A 24,107-nucleotide genomic window follows, 5' to 3' on the forward strand; every position below is an offset into this window, starting at 1 on the left:
GACACTTATTTTGCTTGGGGCCTACCGTGCCAGGGATAGAAAGAAGACCAGATTTCTGTGTTTCAAGAGCTTATGTTCTAGTAAGCCACTGAGTGTTAGAAGTGTTAGAAGCTCCAATATTCTGTACAGGATAGATGGGATACAAAGGAGAGAGAATTCTGGAAAGTCTCGCTCTTTTTGTGCATCTGGGTTAGAAGCCCAGACCTGCTCAGCAGTCAAAACAGGTTGTAAACTGGTGCAGCCGCTATGAAAACCAGTGCCTCGGTTCCTCACAAGACTAGAAATAGAATTACCATAGGATCCGGCAACCCCTCTACCAAAGGAGGTGAAGACAGGGCATGGAAGAGATCTCTGCACTCACACGTGTACTGCAATGTTACTCACAACAGCCAGAATACCGAGAGATCCTGTGTCCAGCAGTGGTTGTATATATGGATAGAGAAGATGTGGGTGTGTGCGTGTACGTATCGTATGTCATACCTACGATATATATGCTGTAGACACATATTTGTGCATAGGCATATATGAACATGTATGTTTGTATGTATATATATATATATATATATATGTATATATGCATATACATATATATATATGATGAAATATCATTCAGCCATGAGAAAGAAGGAAATCTCGCCAGTTCCAGCAACATGGATGGACCTTGAAGAATTATGTGCAGTGAAGTAAGTGAGACATAGAAAGAGAAATACTGTCTAATCTCACACCGTGGAATCTAAAAAGCAGCAAAGAGGGGGCTGGGGTGGGGGTGGGAAATGGGGACACGCTGGTCACGAGAGCAGTGAGTTGTAGGGAGTCTAATGAACAGCATGGTGACTACAGGTGTTAATATACTCCACACGTGAACGTTGGTGAGAGAGTAGAGATTTAAGTGTTCTCACCACCAGAAAGAAGTGGCAATTGTGTGACCTGGAGGGTTTAGCTAATGCTAGGGTGGTGATCACACTGCAGTATAGAAGTGCATCAGATCAACACCACATACACCTTAAACGTACACAGGGTTACGTCAAGTACATCTCAGTAAAGCTGGAAAAAAAAAAAACCCAGGTTGGAATCTGATGTTTGTTCAGTATATACCCCCCGCCCTCCTCCGTCAGGCGGTCTAGGGACTTAGCTTGGGGCCTCTTCCAGGCCTGGGCAGCGAGAGGAAGGGGGATCCCGGGCAGGAAGAGCCCCCCGTATGCAGGCTCCGCCCAGCAGGGCCCGCGCGGCCGGGCACGTGGGGCTGAGAAAGGCAGGAAGACACGTGGTTGCTTCTTCACAGGTTGGGGGCCTTGTGTTTTTGCGTTTCTTCCCCAAATGTGTCTCAAATCCACATTTGCATTTAAACGAGGAGTATTTGGGTCTACACCGCCAGTGTTACCGGCCCGAGAGCCGTTTCCGCGGAGCCCGGGCTGGGGGCTGGGACCGGACTCCCGACTGGGCCCAGGGCGGGGAGGCCGGGGCGCCACGGAGCGGTGACCCTCGGGTTCGGGCTGGACGAGTGCTTGGGGAGGAGCCGAGGCTTCCGCGCGCTTTCCTTCGCGGGACGGTCCCCGGGGTCCCACGTCACCTGCGGTGAGACCGGCGACGGCACGGGGGTGGGGTGGTGGGTCCCCAGGGACCCGAAAAGCAGCGGGGCTGTACCGAGTGAGAGTGAGGGCGGGGAGGGCGGAGGGGAGCCCCCCAATCAGACACCCTGGAGACGGACGCGGAGGGGGCGCCCAGCCCGGGGTGGGGGCGCTCGCCTCGCGCCCGAGGGAGCGGAGCATCCAAGCTCTCCCACCCTTCCCGCCCCCCGCGTGCGGCCCTAGTGCCCCCTCCCGACCCCAGCCGGATGCCCTCCCCCGGCCCGGGGCCCCTACGCCCGCCCCGCCTCCGACCCCTGCGCCCCCACCCCCGCGGGAGCGCCACGTGCCCCTGCCCCGCCCGTGCGCCGGCCCCGCCCACCCGGAACGCAGCGCGCCCCTCCCCCCGGGGGCGGGCCCACGTGGGCGGAGCGAGGAACGCCCCTCCCCCTGCCGCCGAGCCCGGGAGGGGCGCCGACCAGCCGCCCGCGGGACCCTCGGACGCTGGCGCGGGGCCGCGGCGCTGGGCGGCCATGAGCGCGCACGGCCCGCCGCCCCCCGCCGCCCCCCGCGGGCGCCCCGACCACCTGCTGGAGCCCGCGCGGGTGAGTGCGGCCCCTCGGCGCCCCCTCCGCCCCCCGGCTCCCCGTCCCCCACTCCGTGCCCCTCGCCCGCCGGCGTCCACCTCGGCTTCCCGCGCCCCTTCGCCTACCCGCGCCCCGTCCTCCCCGCGCACCCCTTCCCGCACCCCTTCTCTTAGCCCTTCCGCTCTGCGAGTCCCCCTCCGCCCCCCGCGCCCCTTCCCCTCCCCGCCTTCCAGTGCCCCGTCCTCTCCGCGCACCCCTTCCCGCGCCCCTTCCCCTCCCCGCCTTGCCTTCCAGTGCCCCGTCCTCCCCGCGCACCCCTTCCCGCACCCCTTCTCTTAGCCCTTCCGCTCTGCGAGTCCCCCTCCGCCCCCCGCGCCCCTTCCCCTCCCCGCCTCGCCTTCCAGTGCCCCGTCCTCTCCGCGCACCCCTTCCCACGCGCCTTCCCCTCCCCGCCTTCCCCTTCCCGCCTCGCCTTCCAGTGTCCCGTCCTCTCCGCTCACCCCTTCCCCTCCTCTCCCCACGTCCTTTCCCCTTCCCGCCCCCTTACCCTCGGCGCCCCTTCCCGCACCCCTTCTCTTAGCCTTTCCGCTCCGCGAGTCCCCCTCCGCCCTCCGCGCCCCTTCCCCTCCCCGCGCCCCTTCCCCTCCCCGCTCCCATCTAGCCTTCCAGCGCCCCGTCCTCTCCGCGCACCCCATCCCGCACTCCTTTTCTTACCCCTTCCCCTCCGCGAGTCTTCCTCCGCCCCCCGCGCCCCACCCCCCCACACCCTCCCCCTTCCTTTTGTGTCATCTGGAGCAGCCAGTGCCGGTGGGCGGGCTCGGGGACCTCGGCCACAGTGGGCGCTCACCTCCTGGCCGCCTCTCTCTGTCCGCACCCCAATACCCCGGCTGGAACCTGGATTTGCTGTCTGACGTCCCGAAGGGCTTGCAGGAAGCGCGGGGGCGCCCTGGGCCATGGGAACGGGGGTTTTCCAGAATCGGGCGTTTGGGGTTGGCTGGTTCCTTCGTGCGAGCGACTCCGGGTCCGGGGGTTTGGGGTCCGGGGGCCCGCGTCCCGGTTGCGGTCCCAGTTTGCCCCCCCCCCCGTACCCCTCTGTCTCTCCGGTGCCGGGGACACCCACAGCCCCGTGCGCCGTTTTCGGATTCGGAACATGGACGCTGTTGGGACCCCCTATTCCAGTCCCTGGTTCAAACAGCCCCCCTGCCAGCTTCGTATTGTTGAATAGCTGAACTATTGACAGAAAACAGAAATGTTGGCACAAACAAAAACGGAAAGTTCTTGGAAGCCTTCAAGTTGCCACCCACAGCATAACCGAGCTTCCTGGAAACAGTTTAGGAAAGCAGCGGATTATCAGGAGCCTCAGGAGGCTCTCTGGAGACACTGAAGTGGTTCATGCAGGTGTCACAGCAGCACCCCTGTGGGGCTCGCCCCCACGTCCCCTCACCCCGTGGACGCCGGTGAGAACCCAGGATACACTGGCTGTACTTTTCGGGGTACCTGACAAGTGTTTTCAGAGATGGTCACGGGTCCTGATGCTTCTGAACAAGGGCGGGAGTAGTAACTATGATTGTTTTTTCTCAATCTGTGAGTAGATGCCTTTTCCATCACGTTATGCATTTCTGGGATATTGTTACAAAATCTTAAAACTCCATCCCAGGTAAAGTTCTGTGTGTATTTTTAAAGTACTTTGTGACATGAACCGCTCTCCAGCCACTGCGGGTGGCGATTAAACCCGACAAGGTGTGCTTGTAGTAAGTGGCAGTAAACTGCTTAAGGAAATACAGACACTCGAGCCAGAAGCTTTCGTTTTAGTGCTGCTTCGAATTTTAAAGCGATTCCCCCCATGGTTAGAATTGTACGTTTTCCTTGAGGTATTTTTCCAGCAAGTCCTGTTTATAACCGTTGCTCTTGTAGTGGAAGAATCGAGTGGATTTATTATCATTGACCCAGTTGATGAATTATTGGCAGTGACTTTGGCTTTTAAAAACTATCGACTGCAAGTCGCCCGATGAGTACTCTCCACTGTGCTAAGTGTTGATTCCTCTAAGGTGCTAAATTTGGGGTGTGCTAGTCCAGATGGAGTCTATTCACCAGTTTGCATAAGATGTGATTAGTGCTTTCTTTGTAAGAAGAGCCTTGATTATATGATACAACCTATGTGAATTATACTTGCAAGTAAGCTCTTGTTAGGATTGGAGGCCAAATATTAGAATCATGATGGACAGCGTGGTAAGGGCGAGAAAAATAACTTTGGGTACATAAACAGCAAGCTGTTCTCAGTGCTCCACTGGGCTGCAGTGCAGGAGAAGCTTCAGACTCCTCTGTTTAAACCCATCTAAGTATCCCTTTTACATGTTGTCTTTAAAAACATGAGCATCCAGAGCGTGTAATCGTGGCTTAGGTATGGGAAACGGCACTATACGTGTTGGATGGTCATTAATTTTTACTGGGATGATTGGGGTCCAGACAGCCACGCAGAATTACGAATTTTTGTGTCAGTAACTTTACGTAATGTCATTGAATTTGCATAGCTATTCCATCCTTTCTGTTAAGGAAGGAACTCCGTGCTTCTGATGAGAAAGATTGATGACAAAAAAGAAACTTGTTTTAAGCCCGTTATATTTCTAGTGGCAGATATTTTTTCGGAAGTCACAAATGCAGCACAATCTTTGCAAGGACTGGTTGCTTGAATCTTGGGAACCTGGCCAAACGTGAATGTCTCTTCCTTTGCAGTCCCTTTTCCATAGCTGTTCCATGGTCTGCTCCCTCTGGGTTCTGCCAGTACAGGTGCGAGGGCCCCTGGCTCCCCACCTCCCCACCCCTGCTAAAGTGCATTGCTGGACCCGGGCTCCCCCACCCCCCACCCCTGCTGAAGTGCATTGCTGGACCCCGGCTCCCCCACCCCCCACCCCTGCTGAAGTGCATTGCTGGACCCCGGCTCCCCCACCCCCCACCCCTGCTGAAGTGCATTGCTGGACCCCGGCTCCCCCACCCCCCACCCCTGCTGAAGTGCATTGCTGGAGAAGCAGCAGTGCAGTGGAAGAGTGTGCTCTGCTTCTAGGGTCCGAGGCTGCTGCTGGCGGTTGGTGCCGAGAGCACATTCTGGGTGCCCGAATAGCAACACTGTCCAGTCCAAAGGGGCTGGAAGCACGAAGCCGCGTGGGCCAGCAGCGCGCCTGCTGTTGTGTGCGATGAGCTTGCCCCTGGAAAGGCGAGAACAGGTCGCTGAAACGTGCGGTTGGTAATTAGAGATGTGAATTACTGTGGGAGGTCACGTACGCGTGCGACCTCCCGGCAAGGCGGTCCCTTCGTTTTATGCTTTTGTTACGTGTTTCTTCTCCTTGCTGACTCATCTTTGGCTTCAACTGTGGAATTTCTGGTGAGGTCTGTGACATCATAAGCAAGATTCACGTAATTTAAAATGAGGAATCAGATTTTACCAGGAGATGTAATTGCCAGTGAACATTTTAACAAGATCCGAGTTAGAGACATGCTTATTGATCGAAAACCCCGGAGGTTGCAATCGCCTTGTTTCCCAAACGTACGCACGCGGGACGACAACCTTTTACAGCAGCAGGTCCGTCTGATACCTGAACAGAGACCTGGATTTTAAAGCTCCCGACTGTAGGTAGCTCCACTTCCCAGGATGCCCCGAGACCTGCGTTGGGAAAGGCGGACCGTATTCCATCCAGGGAAGGACTGACTTCCTCGGGCTCCTGGCTCCCTTCTGACGGGAAGGAGGGAGGAGAGTCTGTGCTGTTGGCTGAGGAGGAATTAACTTAGGTGGGCGTTTCGCCCAGACCCTAGAGCTTACCTGTCCCTGGGGGCAGCACCTGGTGACCTCAGGCCCAGAAGGGACAGTTCCGGAAGGGGAGGGGCCCTCCATGGCTGTCTGTGTCCTGTTGGCAGGGGGCAGGCCCTTCCCCCCTGTAGTGAGTACAGCCGTACAGCCGGTGGTGTTCCCTCCCTCTGGTGTCTCACCCGAAGAATGTGCTGTTTGGGTGCCCAGGGTGGTTTTGAATCTCTGATGCAGCACCTGCTATTTAAATAGAACCGACAGGTATTTTACTGAGATAAGGAAGGGTAAAAAATGCCTCTGGAGGAAAAATGCCTGAGAAGGTCCAGAGGAAACGTATTTGCATTTTAAAGGGTCTGGTACTTGCCGTTACCCTCAGGCTGGTCACCTCGTCCTGTCCCTGTCGTTCAGGCGGTAGTTTTGGATGAAAGGCTTCAGATTCTTTCCAGTGAACAGTAGATGTCACTTGTCCCCCCAGTCCGTGCCCACACTGAAGCGGCTCGACTTCTCCTACTTCTGTGTCAAAGGCTAAACCTCCCTGCTCTTGGGGACCCAGAGCCGTGAGGGCTGACCCCTCGCCCCTGAAGCCCGCCCTTCCGGACCGTGCTGATCCCACATCTGCTTTGATGCCGAAGTTATGATTTTGTGATTTTTCAACCTAAGTTATTGGGTAAAATAGTTGTGTTTTCTAAAGTGTCTGCTGTTTTAGAGCCTGTAAATGTTATTAATTAGCTATGCTTAATTAAGCAAAGAATGAAGATTTAGGGAAATAAACCTGTCTCCACTTAAAGGAATGCTGGGCTGACGAGGCTGGGTTCTAATGAGCCTGGTGCCGCGCCTGTTAGTTGTTGGGAACGAATAAATCGGACCATACCGTTGACACTTGACATCGACTCTCCTTAGTTTTGATAGTTGTTTTGAACTCTTTTGAAATTTGGACAGATACCGTTTTGTTACAGCACTGAATTGCACTATTATGGAAGCAATCACACAAAATGTGCAAGATCAGCATCGTAAATACCGTCATGCTCATTAACATCCACTCTTAATTTCACGAATCTCTGTTAGACTCCAGCTCGCGAGGACAGACATCCCTCGGGTACCCAGCGGGTTAGTGATTGCATTGAGGAGTTAACTAGTGAGGAATTAACTGTGATTATTTATATTTTAATCAAAAATGGTTTAAATGACACACTGCACTTAGAATTAAATGCCATCTAGAATGAATGTTCCTGACAGGCAGATATTTTATTGTCTGTTTTATGAATTATTGTTGGTAAAAATGTAACCACAGAAATGCACCCAAATTCCATATGAGAATGTTTTTATTCTTTGAGTTAGTGTTTAGAAAAATAATCTGTATTTATAAAGTGTGACATAACTCTCAGTTATTCCTACCAAAAATTATAACCCCTTCCACGGAAAATAAGTACTTTATGGTTAGCAGTGTTCACAGCAAACCTTGGAGGACGAGCTTCCGGAAACTGAACGCAAGGGCTCTGGAATGTTCTCTAATGGGGAAACCGGCTTCCCTTTGTAAAACAGAACTACGAGATGAAGGGGGCCTGAGCCCTGTGCCGTCTTTCCCTCAGTCTGAGCGCTGCCCACAGCTGCCTCCGTGCTCAGCCTCCGTCCCTGAAACACGAGGGCCCTGTGGGTCCCCAGACCTCAGCCTGTGGGAAGCAGCAGTGGCTTCCAGCTCCCTCCGGACACACCCCTGTCCCACATCACAGCCTCTGGTTCACCCCTTCCTCCTTGGGGTCTTTGGGTGACCAGCCCTCCACTAGCCTTCCGGGGTAACCTCCCCCTGCTTAGGGTACCCACCACCCGGCCACTGGACACCACTGGCACCCCCAGGCTGTGTCCTCAGCCACTCAGCTCAGACCTCTGTGTCTGTGGCCTGGCTCTTCGGTTACCATCCCCCAAACCAGTCTCATAATCTCAGTCCTGAAACCCGGTTGCCTTTCTGTGTTTTCGTGTCAGAGAGTCATATAGCACCACCCACAGAGCACATGGCAGTGTCCAGACCCTGCCCTCTGAAGCTTCAGAGGCACCCATGTTCCTTCTGGCTGCCTCAGGCCCTTTGCTCATGCTGCATCCCAACCCTCACCTCAGTCCCAGCCTCCCGTTAGCTCTGCTAATTCCCAGTGGCTGCGGCAGCCCTGCTCCTCCCTGATGGCGGCTCCCTCCTCTCCTGCGGCCAAAGCCCCGGCTCCGTCCAGGCGTTCGATGCTCCCAGGCCTTGTGGGCCTTGTTCCCATCCACACGGTCGGTGCTCCTAGGCCGCATGGGCCTTGTTACAACGACCAGGTTACGATTTGAACCAACCTAAGTCATGATTGCCTTTAGAAAGGCATGTCTGCAGCTTGGCCAATGATGCTGTTTAGGAGCGAATGCGAGTATTTCCCTTTCTCTTAGAAAGAGCCAGAAGACTTGGCTACTCGTATACGTGGAGCGTAGCCGCTGACAAGCACACGCCCTCCCGATCATGTACATACCTGCGTCCGGGTGTGATTCTGTGAGTGGGAGGGAGAAGTTCTGATTCTGGCCTTTATGCTGAGAATTTATTTTACATTTATCATTAGCTGTTTCGGGTTTGAATAAAATCGCACCTTTTATTTTTGTGATAGCAACATTCTAACATCGCTTTGACAAATGAGTAGAACTCTTCATGGTAGAATATAGCTTATTCTGTTTCTCGTTTCTATCCTGCTGAATATTACCCTTAATGATTTCTCTTCAGATAGGTGTACTTTACCAAATGGCTCATTGTAATTATCTTTTCAAATGTTTGTTTATTTTTAATAACTTATTGTCGAGTTGGCCAACATACTGTATGCAGTGTGCTCTTGGCTTTGAGAGTACGTTCCCGTGGTTCATCACTTACACACGACACCCGGTGCTCATCCCAACAAGTGCCCTCCTCAGTGCCCATCACCCATTTTCCCTAAGTGTCACGGACTGAGAAGTGTAAAATTACCTCTCGTGCCATAAACCCCAGGACATTCAGAACCCGATGAGTTAGAAGCAGTCCTTCTAGAAAGGCGTGCGGTGTCGATGCATCATCACGGGCCCATGTTATCTTGATGAAAGAAATCCAAGTCTGGTCTTCTTCCGAAAAGTTTCATGGTTTGCGTAGCAAGGTAGAGAAATACCCACTTCTCCCCGTGTGTCAGGAGAAATGCCAGAGACGCCAGGCTTCCTGCAGAGGAGGGAGCAGACGGAGGGTGGCCCGGGAAGCTGGCACCACGTGGGTTCTCCCCGGCTCAAGGATTTCCTGGGGAATGGGCACTTGGCGACGGGAGAATTGCGTGTCCTCTGGAGAAGGGCTCTGTGGGTGTAAATGTTACACCCGTGCACACACACACACCACTTACAGGACAGTGTCTGTGCTGGAATCGGAGGCAGAACAGAGAGGTCCAGGCAGAGGCGCTGGGTCGAGCCAGCACCACAGTGGGAGGGAGTCCCCGCGTCCTCCTGGGGCTCCTCCCTGGGCTGTGGGGGGCAGTGTGCTCAGGGGCCTTCTGGAGAGGTGGAGGTCAGGGTTTGCGGAGTGAACACGTGACACGTGGTGGCCAGTCTTCATGGGCATTGTAAGGGGAAGAGGCGTGTGCCGGCACAGAGGAACCCCTGTGTTACCCGGTGTGGTCGTTACGCGTGCAGGGCAGTCCCGGAGCTGTGGCCCAGACACTTGAGGCGGATGCACAGAAGCCCTGGGGGGACGGTACGTGGGAGCTGCGGGGATGGTCAGCACAGGTGCAGCCGGGAGTGGCTCGGATTCGGGGCAGGCGCCGGATGTGGTGCCTGCGGGGACTCTGGGGGAGGGGCAGGAGTGCGGGTGCCGCGTGTAGATGCACACACATGTGACACATGTGTGCACACCACAGTGTGCATATGCATCACACATGCACAGAGTACACACACCACAGATGTGCGTGCACACATCACATACTTGTGCACACGCACCACACATACTGCACGCGTCACATGTGCACACATCACACATGCACATCACACGTGCATATGCATCACACACATGTGCACACACACAGCAAACAGTGCACACACACACGTACACACACCTTGCACATGCAACGCACACCCCCCATGCATATACACACACGCGCACATGCATTCTTCCCACATACACCAGGTTTCAGAGCTCTTTAGGGGGAGTCTCTTAGAGCCCACATTTCTGTTTTACTCCCCAGCCGGCGTGGAGGGAAAAGTCCAGACCCAGGGTCTGAAGGTTTTCACGCACAGAGCAGGCTTCCTCCCCAGACCCAGTGTTTTCGGGTCACGGAGCAGAGGCGTTACCCACTGGGGCAGTAGGTTCTCAGCGGTTAAGCAGAATCCCTCCACATCGAGGTGGAAAAGACAGAGCTGTGAGTGGAGGCCCGTGAGGGGCTCTGGTGTCTCAGCAAACGCCTGCTTCTTTCTAGTGAGCAGAGTGAGACACAAGGTCCAAGTGGTTTGAACTTAAGTAAGAACTTTTCCCTAAATGTGCAATCTCTGCTGTCTGTGGAGTGTGAGCTGTGCATCATTCACAGGCTTGCACGTCAGAGTCCTTGACCCTGGGGCCACAGTTTGTTTTGTGTTAACCTAGTCTAGCTCAAGTTGTTTTAGTTTGCTACCTATTCTTTGTATGCTTGTCCTTTGGGCACCTCTCCTGGTCCACTATTCTGGCTGATTCTGCGTCCTCGGCTAGCATACCAGAAGGACTGAGAGCGCAAAGCTCAGGGGCCGATTTCTGTGTGACTGGGGTGGGTTACGGAACTTCTCTGTGGCTCACCAGTAAGGTGGGGAGAATCACAGTGCCCACATTACAGGGTTCTACGATGGCCCCGTTCGTAAACGACTGTGTTGGGAAGTGTGTAACGGGGGTACTAGTAACAACTTCACACGTTTTTACTATTATTATTAGGCAGGCTTCATTAAAGGTGAGTCATTATCATAGTACGACTATGATGTCTTAGGCGATTTGTATTCCTAATTTTTACTGGGTCACTATCCCGAGAACATAGGGCCCAAACTTTGATCTTGTGTGGTTTGCAGGTTTTGTCTTAATGAGACCACATAACTGTGTAATATGTTGTAACGTGGAATTTACACACAGCATCATCTACCGTCAGAGGCACAACACAAGCCTTCTCTCCTCGCTAGAAAAAACAACGCAGTGCCAGATGGCTCTGTAACTACACACTCCCGACAGTCGCTGTTTCCGCTGGAATGCTGCCCCAGGAGTTTGTGTGTTAGGACTAATCGTAATGGGCTTTTCTCGGTCAGAAGGTTTGTTTAGGACATTACTCAGCATATTTAGGGTTTTGCCTGTGATTTTCCAATCGCCCAGTGTGTCTTCTGTAGTGGATTGGGTGGTGGTTCCCAAGAAGATACACCTATGCCCTGAGAATCCCTGCAAAGTCATATGGCCAAAGGTGGGATTCAGAGAAGGGTCTTGAAAGGAGACGCTTGTCCTGAATTATTTGAGCGGACACTTAAGTGTGAGTACCTGTGTTCGGGGTGGGGGGGCAGGGGGACAGATGCACGGAGCAAAGGGGAGGTGAATGGGGAGACAGAGACCCGGATGCGGCCACGAGCCTGGGAGCTGGGAGAGAGGCGAGCCTCTGATTTCATTTTGTACTGAGGCCCTCGAAGACTGGGAAGAGGGCCTTCTTGTTTTGCACCACCAAGTTTGTGACAATTTTGTTACAGCAAGCTGGGACACTGACGCACCTTCAGTAAAGAATAGTTTGTGGGGCACCTGGGTGGCTCAGTTGGTTGGGCTTCCAGCTTGGGCTCAGGTCATGATCTCAGGGTTTGTGAGTTCGAGCCCCGTGTCAGGCTCTGTGCTGACAGCTCGGAGCCTGGAGCCTGCTTCAGATTCTGTGTCTCCCTCTCTCTCTCTCTGCCCCTCCCCTGCTCATGTTCTGTCTCTCTCTGTCTCAAAAATAAGTAAAAAAAATAAATAAATAAATACATAAAAAAGAATACAGTTTGCAAGGGAATCTGAGCACAGACCTGCAGCTTCAGAAGTAGGTCCATAGTTGTTACATTTGCTGATGCTCTAGGGGAGCTCCTCCAGGGCCCCTAACCCTGGGGAGGTCGTGTCCACACCACCCAGCTGCTGGCTGCAGCCCTGGGCATCTGTCGTGGACCCACACTCTGGGTGCCCACAGCAGCGGCCTCCCTCCTGTGTGCACCCTGCAGAAATGGACCTTTGGTCATGTCGTGTGAAAGGAAAACAAAACAACAGGAATCGGAACATCAGAAATTGGGAGGGGATATGTGGATATCTCCTTAAATCACCCGATTTATTTTATTTTATTTTATTTTATTTTATTTTATTTTATTTTATTTTATTTTATTTTTAATTTTATTTTTAATTTTTAAAAATTTACATCCAAATTAGCATATCGTGCAACAATGATTTCAGGAGTAGATTCTTTAGTGCCCCTCTCCCATTTAGCCCATCTCCCCTCCCACAACCCCTCCAGCAACCCTGTTTGTTTACTTATTTATGAGTCTCTTCTGTTTTGTCCTCCCTGTTTTTATATTATTTTTGTTTCCCTTCCCTTGTTTTCATCTGTTCTGTGTCTTAAAGTCCTCATATGAGTGAAGTCATGATTTTTGTCTTTCTCTGACTAATTTCACTTAGCATAATACCCTCCAGGTCCATCCACGTACTTACAAATGGCAAGATTTCCTTCTTTTTGATTGCCGAGTAATACTCTATTGTATCTATAGACCACATCGTCTTTATCTGTTCATCCATCAGTGGACATTTGGGCTCTTTCCATACTTTGGCTATTGTTGATAGTGCTGCTATAAACATGGGGGGGTGCATGTGCCCCTTTGAAACAGCACACTTGTATCCCATGGATAAATGCCTAGTAGTGCAATTGCTGGGTCGTAGGGTAGTTCTATTTTTAATTGTTTTTTTTTTTTAATTTTTTTTTTAACGTTTATTTATTTTTGAGACAGAGAGAGAAGAGCATGAATGGGGGAGGGTCAGAGAGAGAGGGAGACACAGAATCGGAAGCAGGCTCCAGGCTCCGAGCCATCAGCCCAGAGCCCGACGCGGGGCTCGAACTCACGGACCGTGAGATCGTGACCTGAGCTGAAGCCGGTGCTCAACCGACTGAGCCACCCAGGCGCCCCTATTTTTAGTTTTTTGAGTGGCTGCGCCAGCCTGCATTCCCGCCAACACTGCAAAAGACATCCTCTTTCTCCGCATCCTCGCCAACATTTGTTGTTGCCTGAGTTGTTAATGGGAGCCATTCTGACAGGTGTAAGGTGGTATCTCATTGTGGTTTTGATTTGTATTTCCCTGATGATGAGTGAGGTGGAGCGTTTTTTCATGTGTCGGTTGACCATCTGGATGTCTTCTTTGGAGAAGTGTCTATCCATGTCTTTTGCCCATTTCTTCACTGGATTCTTTGTTTTTTGGGTGTTGAGTTTGATAAGTTCTTTATGCATTTTGGATACTAACCCTTTATCTGATATGTCATTTGCAAATATCTTCTCCCATTCTGTCGGTTGCCTTTTAGTTTTGCTGATTGTCTCCTTTGCTGTGCAGAAGCTTTTTATTTTGATGAGGTCCCAGTAGTTCATTTTTGCTTTTGTTTCTCTTGCCTTTGGAGACGATTTGAATAAGAAGTTGCTGCAGCCAAGATCAAAGAGGTTTTTGCCTGCTTTCTCCTTGAGGATTTTGATGGCTTCCTGTCTTACATGGAGGTCTTTCATCCATTTTGAGTTTATTTCTGTGTCAGGTGTAAGAAAGCGGTCCAGGTTCATTCTTCTGCGTGTCGCTGTCCAGTTTTCCCAGTACCACTTGCTGAAGAGACTGTCTTTATTCCATTGGATATTCTTTCCTGCTCTGTGAAAGATTAGTTGGCCATACGTTTGTGGGTCCATTTCTGGGTTCTCTATTCTGTCCTACTGATCTGAGTGTCTTTTCTTGTGCCAGTACCATACTGTCTTGATATTACAACTTTGTAGTATAGCTTGAAGTCCGGGATTGTGATGCCTCCTGCTTTGGTTTTCTTTTTCAAGATCACTTTGGCTATTCGGGGTCTTTTCTGGTTTCATACAAATTTTAGGATTATTTGTTCTAGCTCTGTGAAGAATGCTGGTGTTATTTTGATAGGGATTGCATGGAATATGTAGATTGCGTTGGGTAGTATCGGCATTTTAACAATATTTGTTCTTCCTATCCAGGAGCATGGAATCTTTTTCCATTTTTTTGTGTCTTTTTCAATTTCTTTCATAAGCTTTCTGTGGTTTTCAGTGTATGGATTTTTCACCTCTTTGGTTAGTCTTATTCCTAGGTATTTTATGTTTTTTGGCACAACTGTAAATGGGATCAATTCCTTGATTTCTCTTTCTGTTGCTTCATTGTTGGTGTATAGGAATGCAACTGATTTCTGTGTGTTGATTTTATATCCTGCGACTTTGCTGAATTCATGAATCAATTCTAGCAGTTTTTTGGTGGAATCTTTTGGGTTTTCCATATAGAGTATCATGTCATCTGCGAAGAGTGAAAGTTTGACCTCCTCCTGGCCGATTTGGATGCCTTTTGTTTCTTTGTGTTGTCTGATTGCAGAGGCTAAGGCTTCCAATACTAGGTTGAATAACAGTGGTGAGAGTGGACATCCCTGTGTTGTTCGTGACCTTAGGGGGAAAGCTGTCAGTTTTTCCCCATTGATGATGATGTTAGCGTTGGGTCGTTCATATATGGCTTTTATGATCTCGAGTTATGCTCCTTTTATCCCTACTTTCTTGAGGGTTTTTATCAAGAAAGGATGCTGTATTTTGTCAAATGCTTTCTCTGCATCTATTGAGAGGATCATATGGTTCTTGTCCTTTCTTTTATTGATGTGATGAATCACGTTAATTGTTTTGCAGATATTGAACCAGCCCTGCATCCCACGTATAAATCCCACTTGGTCATGGTGAATAATTTTTTTAATGTATTGTTGGATCTGGTTGGCTAATACCTTGTTGAGGATTTTTGCATCCATGTTCATCAGGGAAATTGGTCTGTAGTTCTCCTTTTTAGTGGGGTCTCTGTCTGGTTTTGGAATCAAGGTAATGCTGGCTTCATAGAAAGAGTTTGGAAGTTTTCCTTCCATTTCTATTTTTTGGAATAGCTTCAAGAGAATAGGTGTTAACTCTTCCTTAAATGTTTGGTAGAATTCCCCTGGAAAGCCATTTGGCCCTGGACTCTTGTTTTTTGGCAGATTTTTGATTACTAATTTGATTTCCTTACTGGTTATGGGTCTGTTCAAATTTTCCATTTCTTCCTGTTTCAGGTTTGGTAGTGTATATGTTTCTAGGAATTTGTCCATTTCTTCCATACTGCCCATTTTATTGGCATATAATTGCTCATAATATTCTCTTATTATTTATTTTTGCTGTGTTGGTTGTGATCTCTCTTCTTTCATTCTTGATTTTATTTATTTGGGTCCTTTCCTTTTTCTTTTTGATCAGACTGGCTAGTGGTTTATCAATTTTGTTAATTCTTTCAAAGAACCAGCTTCTGGTTTCATTGATCTGTTCTACTGTTTCTTGGTTTCGATAGCAATAATATCTGTTCTCATCTTTGTTATTTCCTGTCTTCTGATTTGGGGTTTTATTTGCTGTTCTTTTCCCAGCTCCTTAAGGCGTAAGGTTAAGTTGTGTACCTGAGATCTTTCTTCCTTCTTTAGGAAGGCCTGGATTGCTATATACTTTCCTCTTATGACCGCCTTTGCTGCGTCTCAGAGGTTTTGGGTTGTGGTGTTATCATTTTCATTGGCTTCCATATACTTTTTAATTTCCTCTTTAACTGCTTGGTTAGCCCATTCATTCTTTAGTGGGATGTTCTTTAGTCTCCAAGTATTTGTTACCTTTAAATCACCTGTTTTAAACTTGGGTCTTGGGGCACCAGGGTGGCTTTGTCAGTTAAGCGTCCGACTCTTGATTGGCTCAGGGTGTGACCTCACGGTTGGTGAGATCAAGCCCGAGTTGGGCTCTGTGCTGACAGCGCGGAGCCTGCTTGGGATTCTCTCTCTCTCTCTGCCCCTCCCCCCTCACATGCGCTCGCTCTTGTGCTCACTCTCTCTCTCAAAATAAATGAAGAAACTTAAAAATAAACCCGAGGCTCCACTACAAACCGAGAATAGTTCACAGGTCAGACAGAAGGCAGCGGTACCTGGGTGCGCACACGCACACTCGCGATGCCGAGAGGATGCAACCAGGTATTCAGTTTCCAAAGTTTGCACCTGAAGCTGGGCTTTGCTTCAAAAAAAATTAAATGTGTAAGTTGAGTTTAAAATTGGGGAAGATACCCATATCTTTAAAAAATGATTTTCAATTAATTCTTGAGGACTAAGCTTTTAAAGAATATTTTCCCTTTTGAGTTTGCTTGGAACTATATTCTAAGGACCTATTTTCAGTATTAAATATTTAAACATTTTCAGTTTTCAGTTTAAAATGATAAAATACATGGTTTAACAAATTTGGAAAAATATAATCTTTCATTTCTTAGAGAGGTTCTTTCATTTTCCTTGTAAATATCTATTTGTCAATCAAGTATTTTAACTTTTATCCTGTATTCTGTCATAGTGGTGACTGGTAAATATGGAATACAGGATTTGGAGATGAACGTGGCATATTTATTAATTCAGCAAAGATATGACATTTCAGTGAGGTTGAACAACTGAAGTTTTGTGAACATCTCAACAGTTTTTCTAGAAAAATCTCCAAAGTCACCATTATCTACATTGGTTGTTAGGATTTGAAATGCAATGGAAACCAGGGTTTACAGCTAAAATCTGTTGAAATCAAAATAAATGGCATTTTAGGGGCGCCTGGGTGGCTCAGTCTGTTGAGCATCGGACTTCAACTCAGGTCATGATCTTGAGGTCCATGAGTTCGAGCCCCATGTTGGGCTCTGTGCTGACAGCTGGAGCCTGGAGCCTGCTTCGGATTCTGTGTCTCCCTCTCTCTCTCTGCCCCTCCCTTGTTCTCATGCTCTCTACCTCCCCCCCCCCAAAAAATAAATAAACATTAAGAAAAATAAATAAATGGCATTTTAAAAAGAAATTTGTTCATTTAAAATCCAGAGAGTTACTTAAAAAATTCTTTTCCCATTTTAACTCTCTGGATATAATACAAGTAATAGATACGTATTTTATATTCTGATGTTAATATGGTGACAATGTCAAACATCCTTAATTGACGTTTAGGATATTGGAATAATATTCACCTAAAACCATTGTGTTTCTCTAAGATTTAAGAAATTGGAGTCCAGCTCTGAAGTGCTAATAACAAACGATAACAGAGAAACAACACACGTGTAAGGTCACCTCTTTGTATAGGCAATACCTTCATCCTGGCATCTGAAACGAAACGGGGCAAAGTGGGACGTACAAAGGTTAATGGATCAGATGTAATTATATTAAAAAATTTAATCTTTATTTGTTTTTGACAGAGAGAGAGAGAGAGACAGGGCTCTCTCTCTGAACGGGGGAGGGGGGGCAGATAGAGAGGGAGACACAGAATCCGAAGCAGGCTCCAGGCTCCGAGCTGTCAGCACAGAGCCCGACGCGGGGCTCGAACCCACATCCCACGAGATCCTGACCTGATCCGAAGTTGGACAGTTAACTGACGGCCATCCAGGCACCCCTGATTTAATTATACTTTTAAAAATTAATTTCTAAGTTGGATAATATTGGAATTTAAAACTGGCTTGACATGAAAACATCGAACACAGTCTGCTGGGTTAACAGAACCCGGAGCGGAACCAAGAGGACAAAGTTAGGAACTAGGAAAGAGCAGGCGAGCTGAGGAGCTTCCCACCCGGGCAGGACACAAACCCCAGAAAAGTGAGGGTCGCCTGGGCCACAGGAGTCACCCACCTTGTAAGCGCAGGGTGCACAGGTCTCTTTACTCTTCCTCCTCTGACTCAGGTGAGGACCAGCCCATGTCCTTGCAAATTGAGTGCTTCAGGCATCGGATTTATTTCCTGGTCTTCACTTGATCAGATTCCATTGCAGCCCGCAGATTCGTTTTCATCAGGGTGGAATCAAATGCTCTTAGCTTTGTGATTTCCGTTTTCGTAGGTGGGATGGGGGGGGGGGGCGGGCAGGAGGAGTCTGCACAGCCTGTCCTGCGTCCCAGCGGTGGGTACTGGGATGTGCCGGGCGCACCAGGAGCGTGGCTCGGTGGGCGGGCGGTGTGGCCCGTGGGGCCCTACGAGTTTCACGCTGTTCCTGCTGAGCCGGCGTGGGGTTCAAGGAGGCACAGAGCACCCAGGAGACACGGGACAGCCCTGGACCACGGGAGCAGGGCCACCGGAGCCCATCCCCAGCCCTTCCCCAGCAGAGACACTGTGCGCAGCCCTGACAAGGGTCCCTGTGGCCTGCTGGTGGACAGGCTAACGTCCCCTGCCTCCCTGTGGCCTGCTGGTGGACAGGCTAACGTCCCCTGCCTCCCTGTGGCCTGCTGGTGGACAGGCTAACGTCCCCTGCCTCCCTGTGGCCTGCTGGTGGACAGGCTAACGTCCCCTGCCTCCCTGTGGCCTGCTGGTGGACAGGCTAACGTCCCCTGCCTCCCTGTGGCCTGCTGGTGGACAGGCTAACGTCCCCTGCCTCCCTGTGGCCTGCTGGTGGACAGGCTAACGTCCCCTGCCTCCCTGTGGCCTGCTGGTGGACAGGCTAACGTCCCCTGCCTCCCTGTGGCCTGCTGGTGGACAGGCTAACGTCCCCTGCCTCCCTGTGGCCTGCTGGTGGACAGGCTAACGTCCCCTGCCTCCCTGTGGCCTGCTGGTGGATAGGCTAACGTCCCCTGTCTCCTTGTGCCTTGTCTGCACTGGCCAGGATTCCCGGTCGTGAACTCTTCTTACCTACAACGTTTATCTTGCTTTTTAAAATTCTTCATCAGGAAGTAGTAGTTTTCAGTTTATTAAAGACTACCACTCGGTGGTCAAATCTCAGCCACGTGTGTCGTATCAGATGCGGCTTTGCACGGTTACTCCCGTAACGTAAGAGGGGGTTGTAAGGGTGACGCGGTTTGTCCGTGTGGGGACCGGTACCAGCGGGTCCGCGCCCCTCCCCTGGGAGCTCTTGGTAGCAGCCACTTGTCCATGGGTCATACTCCCGTAGGGACCAAATGCCGATTTCCCCGCGGTTCTCGGGCGCAGTCCCATCGTGCCCATGTGTCAGAAGTGCACCCGCAAGTTAAGCTCCTTCAGGCGCGTTTGCGGTGGGTTGTTCCGATCCTGGTGCCGCATCCTTCACAGCGGGGTGAAGGGGGGGTGCAGGGACATCCTTGTCATCCCCTGAGTCTGTATCTACGGAAGTTCATCGGGGCCACAGGAACAAGGGAAACATCTCCAGGTGGATTTGTGGCCCCATCTGCCCTCAGACAGGACCTGCCTGGCACCTGCTGGGGCGTGAGCCTCAAGCTGTATAGGTGGGACTTCAACGCCATCTGGAGAATTTAACTTCCAAGTGAGAAGTGAGGTGTCCTGGGGTCAGTCGTGGTCCAGCCCTCCCCTCGCCCCTCCCCCATCCCTCCCCTCCCCCCTCCCCCGCACCCTCTCTCCCTCCCCCAGCCCTCCCCACACCTTCCCTGCTTCTCTATCTGCACCTCCTCCTGGGCTCACTCTTCCTCTAGACCATCCTCAGGGGTTCCTGTGATAAAGGTGTCTTTAGTACGAAAACCTCTTATTTCCCTGCCCCCTTTTTCTGGGAAGAGTGGTGGGATTCTAGTTTTACTTTTCATCGCTTTTCGAGGTTTCATTCGTTTCCTCCTCCTCCCCTTGTTGCTGGTGGGAAGTCCGCGTCCTCCCGGCTGCGCAGAATGAGCCAGCAGGCCTCCTTCCTCCTTCCAGACACAGGGGGAACCGCACGCTCAGTCTGCGGGCCGGAGCTGAAGGTCCTTGGAAAACAGCTTTGAACCTTAGGCATTCTTACCGTGCAGTGCCAGTAACGCATACCAGTGAAATCAGCCCGAAATTCTGAACGCACGAGGCGTCACAGTGCTGTTACTGTGGGGCTGGGTGAGAGCCCTAGGTCTTTCCCGCTCGCTCTCACCAGTGAGCTGTGCAGGCGCGGGTCGGCCCCTTATCTCGTTCAGGGTGGAGTTTCCTCGTCTACAGAATCATTTATAAGGAGACGCTTGATGACGTGGTTTGATCCTTAGCGTTCTGTACTCATTTTTGAAAATTGAGCTCTTGGTGTGTTGCAGGTTCGGGACTAGGCATCGAGGACTCAGAAATGAGTAAGGCAGGGGCCCCTCTCTCCTTAACTCAGTTTCACGGGAAGAACTGAAATGGAGTTAAAATGTTACCATAAACTGGACGGTCGGCCGCACACGGTCTCTCTGGGGGAGGCCGGGGGGAGAAGAGGCCTGACTTGGCGCGTGAGGGGACTGCCCTGGTGTAAATACTGTCGCGGCTCGTTTCAGGCTGCCGGTGGTTTCATTACAGCTTCTGACATCCGACTGTTCAGCGGTCCGCTGTCCTGTGCTGGCACAGGGACGGCTTCCGTGAGGAATCTAGCGGAGCAGGTGCAAACTCAGTGCGGATGCCGGTGGCCCCTGGGGAAGCAGGGCTGCCGTGCGTCTGCCTGGCCCGGACGGACGGACAGGAACCCACCCGCCCCGTCTCGCGGGGCGCCTGGATTCCGTTAGCCTCTTTGTGACCGTTGCCTCTTTGGGATCGTGGGTTGAGTGTCACATCTCCATGATCTGCCGAGATGCCTTTTGGGAAACCGGAGGGCGTCTTTAAACACACCCAGCAGCTTTGCTGCTAAGAAATTACCTTCTTCAGAAAATGGTTTTAGGGAAACCTCGCGTTGTCTGTCGTCTTTTTCTGTTCTTTTTGAAGATACCTGCCTGTCTCAAAGCTGCAGGACCAGGAACAGATCATTCCCACCAGTAAGGCAGACATGTGGGTTTCTTTCAACAGGCGACGAGGCGATTTTCCACTCTTAACGCGATGTTTACAGTGCAGAGTTTCTTCTTTGAACAAAGTTAGTGCTGAAATTTACAGAAAGACAAGGTAATTTGATTTCAATTGTATTAGATAAATAACGTGAGAGAGAATCATGCCACTTTTTTGTTATGAAGTGGCTATTAATCACCATTCAACATTTCTAATGGAATAAATTTTCACAGGTTAGGTTATTTTATAATTTTATGCTTTCTGTTGAGCATCTGTGACTTCTGCTGACTGGTATGTTTGAAATAAAACCTATCTCAAATCCAGAATCATCAGATCAATAGTTAATTCTTAACCGTGCACACACACCAGGCTGACCAAGTGTTCCTGTGTTAAATGCGTCAGATCAAGTTTTCAAGTTGCAGCTCAGCCTTGTGATTCTTCTTTATAGGTGAACAAGTGAGAGGTGATTTTCATAGTAGACCTGGAAACATCCCGTGATTAATAATTCATGGAAAAAATTTTGTTTCCAGTAGATTTAGTACCATAAGGATATGTGGTAGTCCTGAGTCACGGGGTCGCTGCCAGAAGAGAGAAAAGAATTCTGGATAATAATATCGACATTCCCATCCTGTTTTATATTTAAAGCAAATGTCAGAAAGTGGAATGTCAGATTATCATCTATTTTGTCAAGAATACAGTGGTTTCTACAAAGCTCGTATATTCTAGATGTTTACCTGAAATATTTTAGCTCCATGAGCTACTCAATAAAAGTGTAATTAAATACACAGATCTAGTGTTATTTACATTATAATGAATAAAAAATAAATGGTGTAGTAAACCTTGTTTTAATATTTGACATCACCAAAGGAAAATACTCTTAGTTTTCCTTGAAAGGAACACACGTGCACACACATGCAGGTACACAGGCATACACACGTGCACACACACACGTGCACACACATACACATATATCTGCACATATGCACATATATATCTGCACATACACACACCTGCACACATATACGCATGTGCACATATATGCCTGCACATACACACAGATACGCACACGTGCACACATACACATCTGCACACACCCGCACACGTGTATACATTCACACATGCATATACATGTGCACTTGTACGGCTACATGAGCGCACCTGCACACACTTGTGCACGTTTGCACATGGGTGTACATATACACTTGTGCACATACACACATGCACACACACATGTACACTTGTGCGCTTATGTACACGCATCAAACGATATGCTTGTCCACGTACACACATGCATACCCATATACTCTTGTGCATATACCCACATGCACATATACATACGTGCACTTGTCTACGTGCACATATACATTTGTGCATGTACACCCATGCGTACACATACACACATGCACCGACACACATTCCTGTGCACATACACACCTGCACACACATACTTGTATGTGTACACACATACACACTTGTGCCTGCACACACGTGCAGGTGTCCACGTGCACACATACATGTACACACACTTGTGCATACACACACACGTCGTCCTCTTGGAACTGTCTCTTCCTTGTGGGCGTCCAGCAGTAGTGTGCAGTGTGGGACGGCATTGCCTTATCCCTGGGACAAGAGACAGTGCTGAACATGTAAATGTATTCTGAGCAAGGCAAGGAGGAGGCAGCAGGCAGACCCCACTGCCAAAGTTGAGGTTATGGTGACGTCACCCAGAGACACTACTTGCTTGACCGCAGAGGAACGTCCAGTTTGTAGCTCTTACAGCTGCACCTGACGTCCGCACTCCGGTGCTGATTGTATTATGGCAGAGCGGAGGTTTTGTTATCAGAATGTAACAAGGGTTGATGTGAATCTACCTGCTCCTTGTAAGGAGCTTTCTTCAGTCACACTAGAAAAGACACAGCACAGGCTGCACAGTTTGCCGGCACAGATTTCTGGGCAGAAGCACGTTATATGTCATTTTTCTTCCCGGGAAACTTTTCATTTTTTTTTTGGAAAGCAGTCACCTCAATTTGTGAAGATACAAAATCCAATCATCGAGAGTTGCCAGAAAACCAAATATATATAAATCACATTCATTCTTAGACACAATCTGGTTTCTGAAGGGAAAAATGTATCCCCTGACGAAAATGAGTCGGGCTCCCTTTGAGTAACTGCCTTTTCCTCAGTTAATGTGCATAGGGTTCCAGAAAAATCTACCAAGACATATGTGCCTGCTTCCATTAAACGTAAAGACTAGGTGGTATTTTTTTCTGTTTGGCAAATGTAGAAACTGGTTAGAATGCATTTTATGCCAGAACAACTTCTGTAATTAAGATATTTCCTTTCTCCAGAATAGAATGGTTTGTTGGGTGACAAATCCCGCTTTCCTTCTCTCCCAGTTGGCCTTTTCTTTTCTAAGAAGTGGAAAACCCGGCTTCCTGGCTTGAATTTGGGGCCAGTACTGGTGACAATAACATTATGCACCTGTGTTGGGAGGCTCCCCCCACCCCCACCCCGCCCTGGCACAGCGCTGGTCCACGAAGAGACAGCCAAAAGGATTCAAATATACCAACCAAGGACACGTTGGTTTTTAATGTCAGAGGATTTCTATCGAATTATTTTATTTTGAAAGAGAAACTGACTTGTGATAAATTGGTCTCTTGGAACTGTGGTCACAAATTTGGCTTTTTCTCCGGCTGACTTTGTGGGAACACTTGCTCCCCACAGGTGGGGTGACCCCCTGTGTGCTCCCCGCAGGTGGGGTGACCCCCTGTGTGCTCCCTGCAAATTGGGTGACCCCCTGTGTGCTCCCCACAGGTGGGGTGACCCCTGTGTGCTCCCCGCAGGTGGGGTGACCCCCTGTGTGCTCCCTGCAGGTGGGGTGACCCCCTGTGTGCTCCCCGCAGGTGGGGTGACCCCCTGTGTGCTCCCCACAAATTGGGTGACCCCCCGTGTGCTCCCTGCAGGTGGGGTGACCCCCTGTGTGCTCCCCGCAGGTGGGGTGACCCCTGTGTGCTCCCCACAAATTGGGTGACCCCCTCGTGTGCTCCCCGCAGGTGGGGTGACCCCCTGTGTGCTCCCTGCAAATTGGGTGACCCCCTGTCTGCTCCCCGCAGGTGGGGTGACCCCCTGTGTGCTCCCCGCAGGTGGGGTGACCCCTGTGTGCTCCCCGCAAATTGGGTGACCCCCAATGTGCTCCCCGCAGGTGGGGTGACCCCTGTGTGCTCCCCGCA

The 24,107-nt window shown here is 50.2% G+C and overlaps 1 protein-coding gene across 1 annotated transcript in view; it reads left to right on the forward strand.

The window, feature by feature from the left end:
- Positions 1-2,021: 2,021 nt before the first annotated feature.
- SNTG2 (syntrophin gamma 2) overlaps positions 2,022-24,107 on the forward strand; it is a 179,580-nt gene continuing 157,494 nt past the window's right edge. Inside the window, exon 1 of the mRNA XM_078445075.2 lies at positions 2,022-2,170. Coding sequence (XP_078301201.1) covers positions 2,099-2,170 — 72 coding nt within the window. The 5' untranslated portion in view covers positions 2,022-2,098. The remainder of the gene's footprint in view (positions 2,171-24,107) is intronic.

The sequence above is a fragment of the Panthera onca genome, chromosome A3 (genome assembly GCF_046562875.1).
Source record: "Panthera onca isolate mPanOnc1 chromosome A3, mPanOnc1 haplotype 2, whole genome shotgun sequence".
NCBI lineage: Eukaryota > Metazoa > Chordata > Mammalia > Carnivora > Felidae > Panthera > Panthera onca.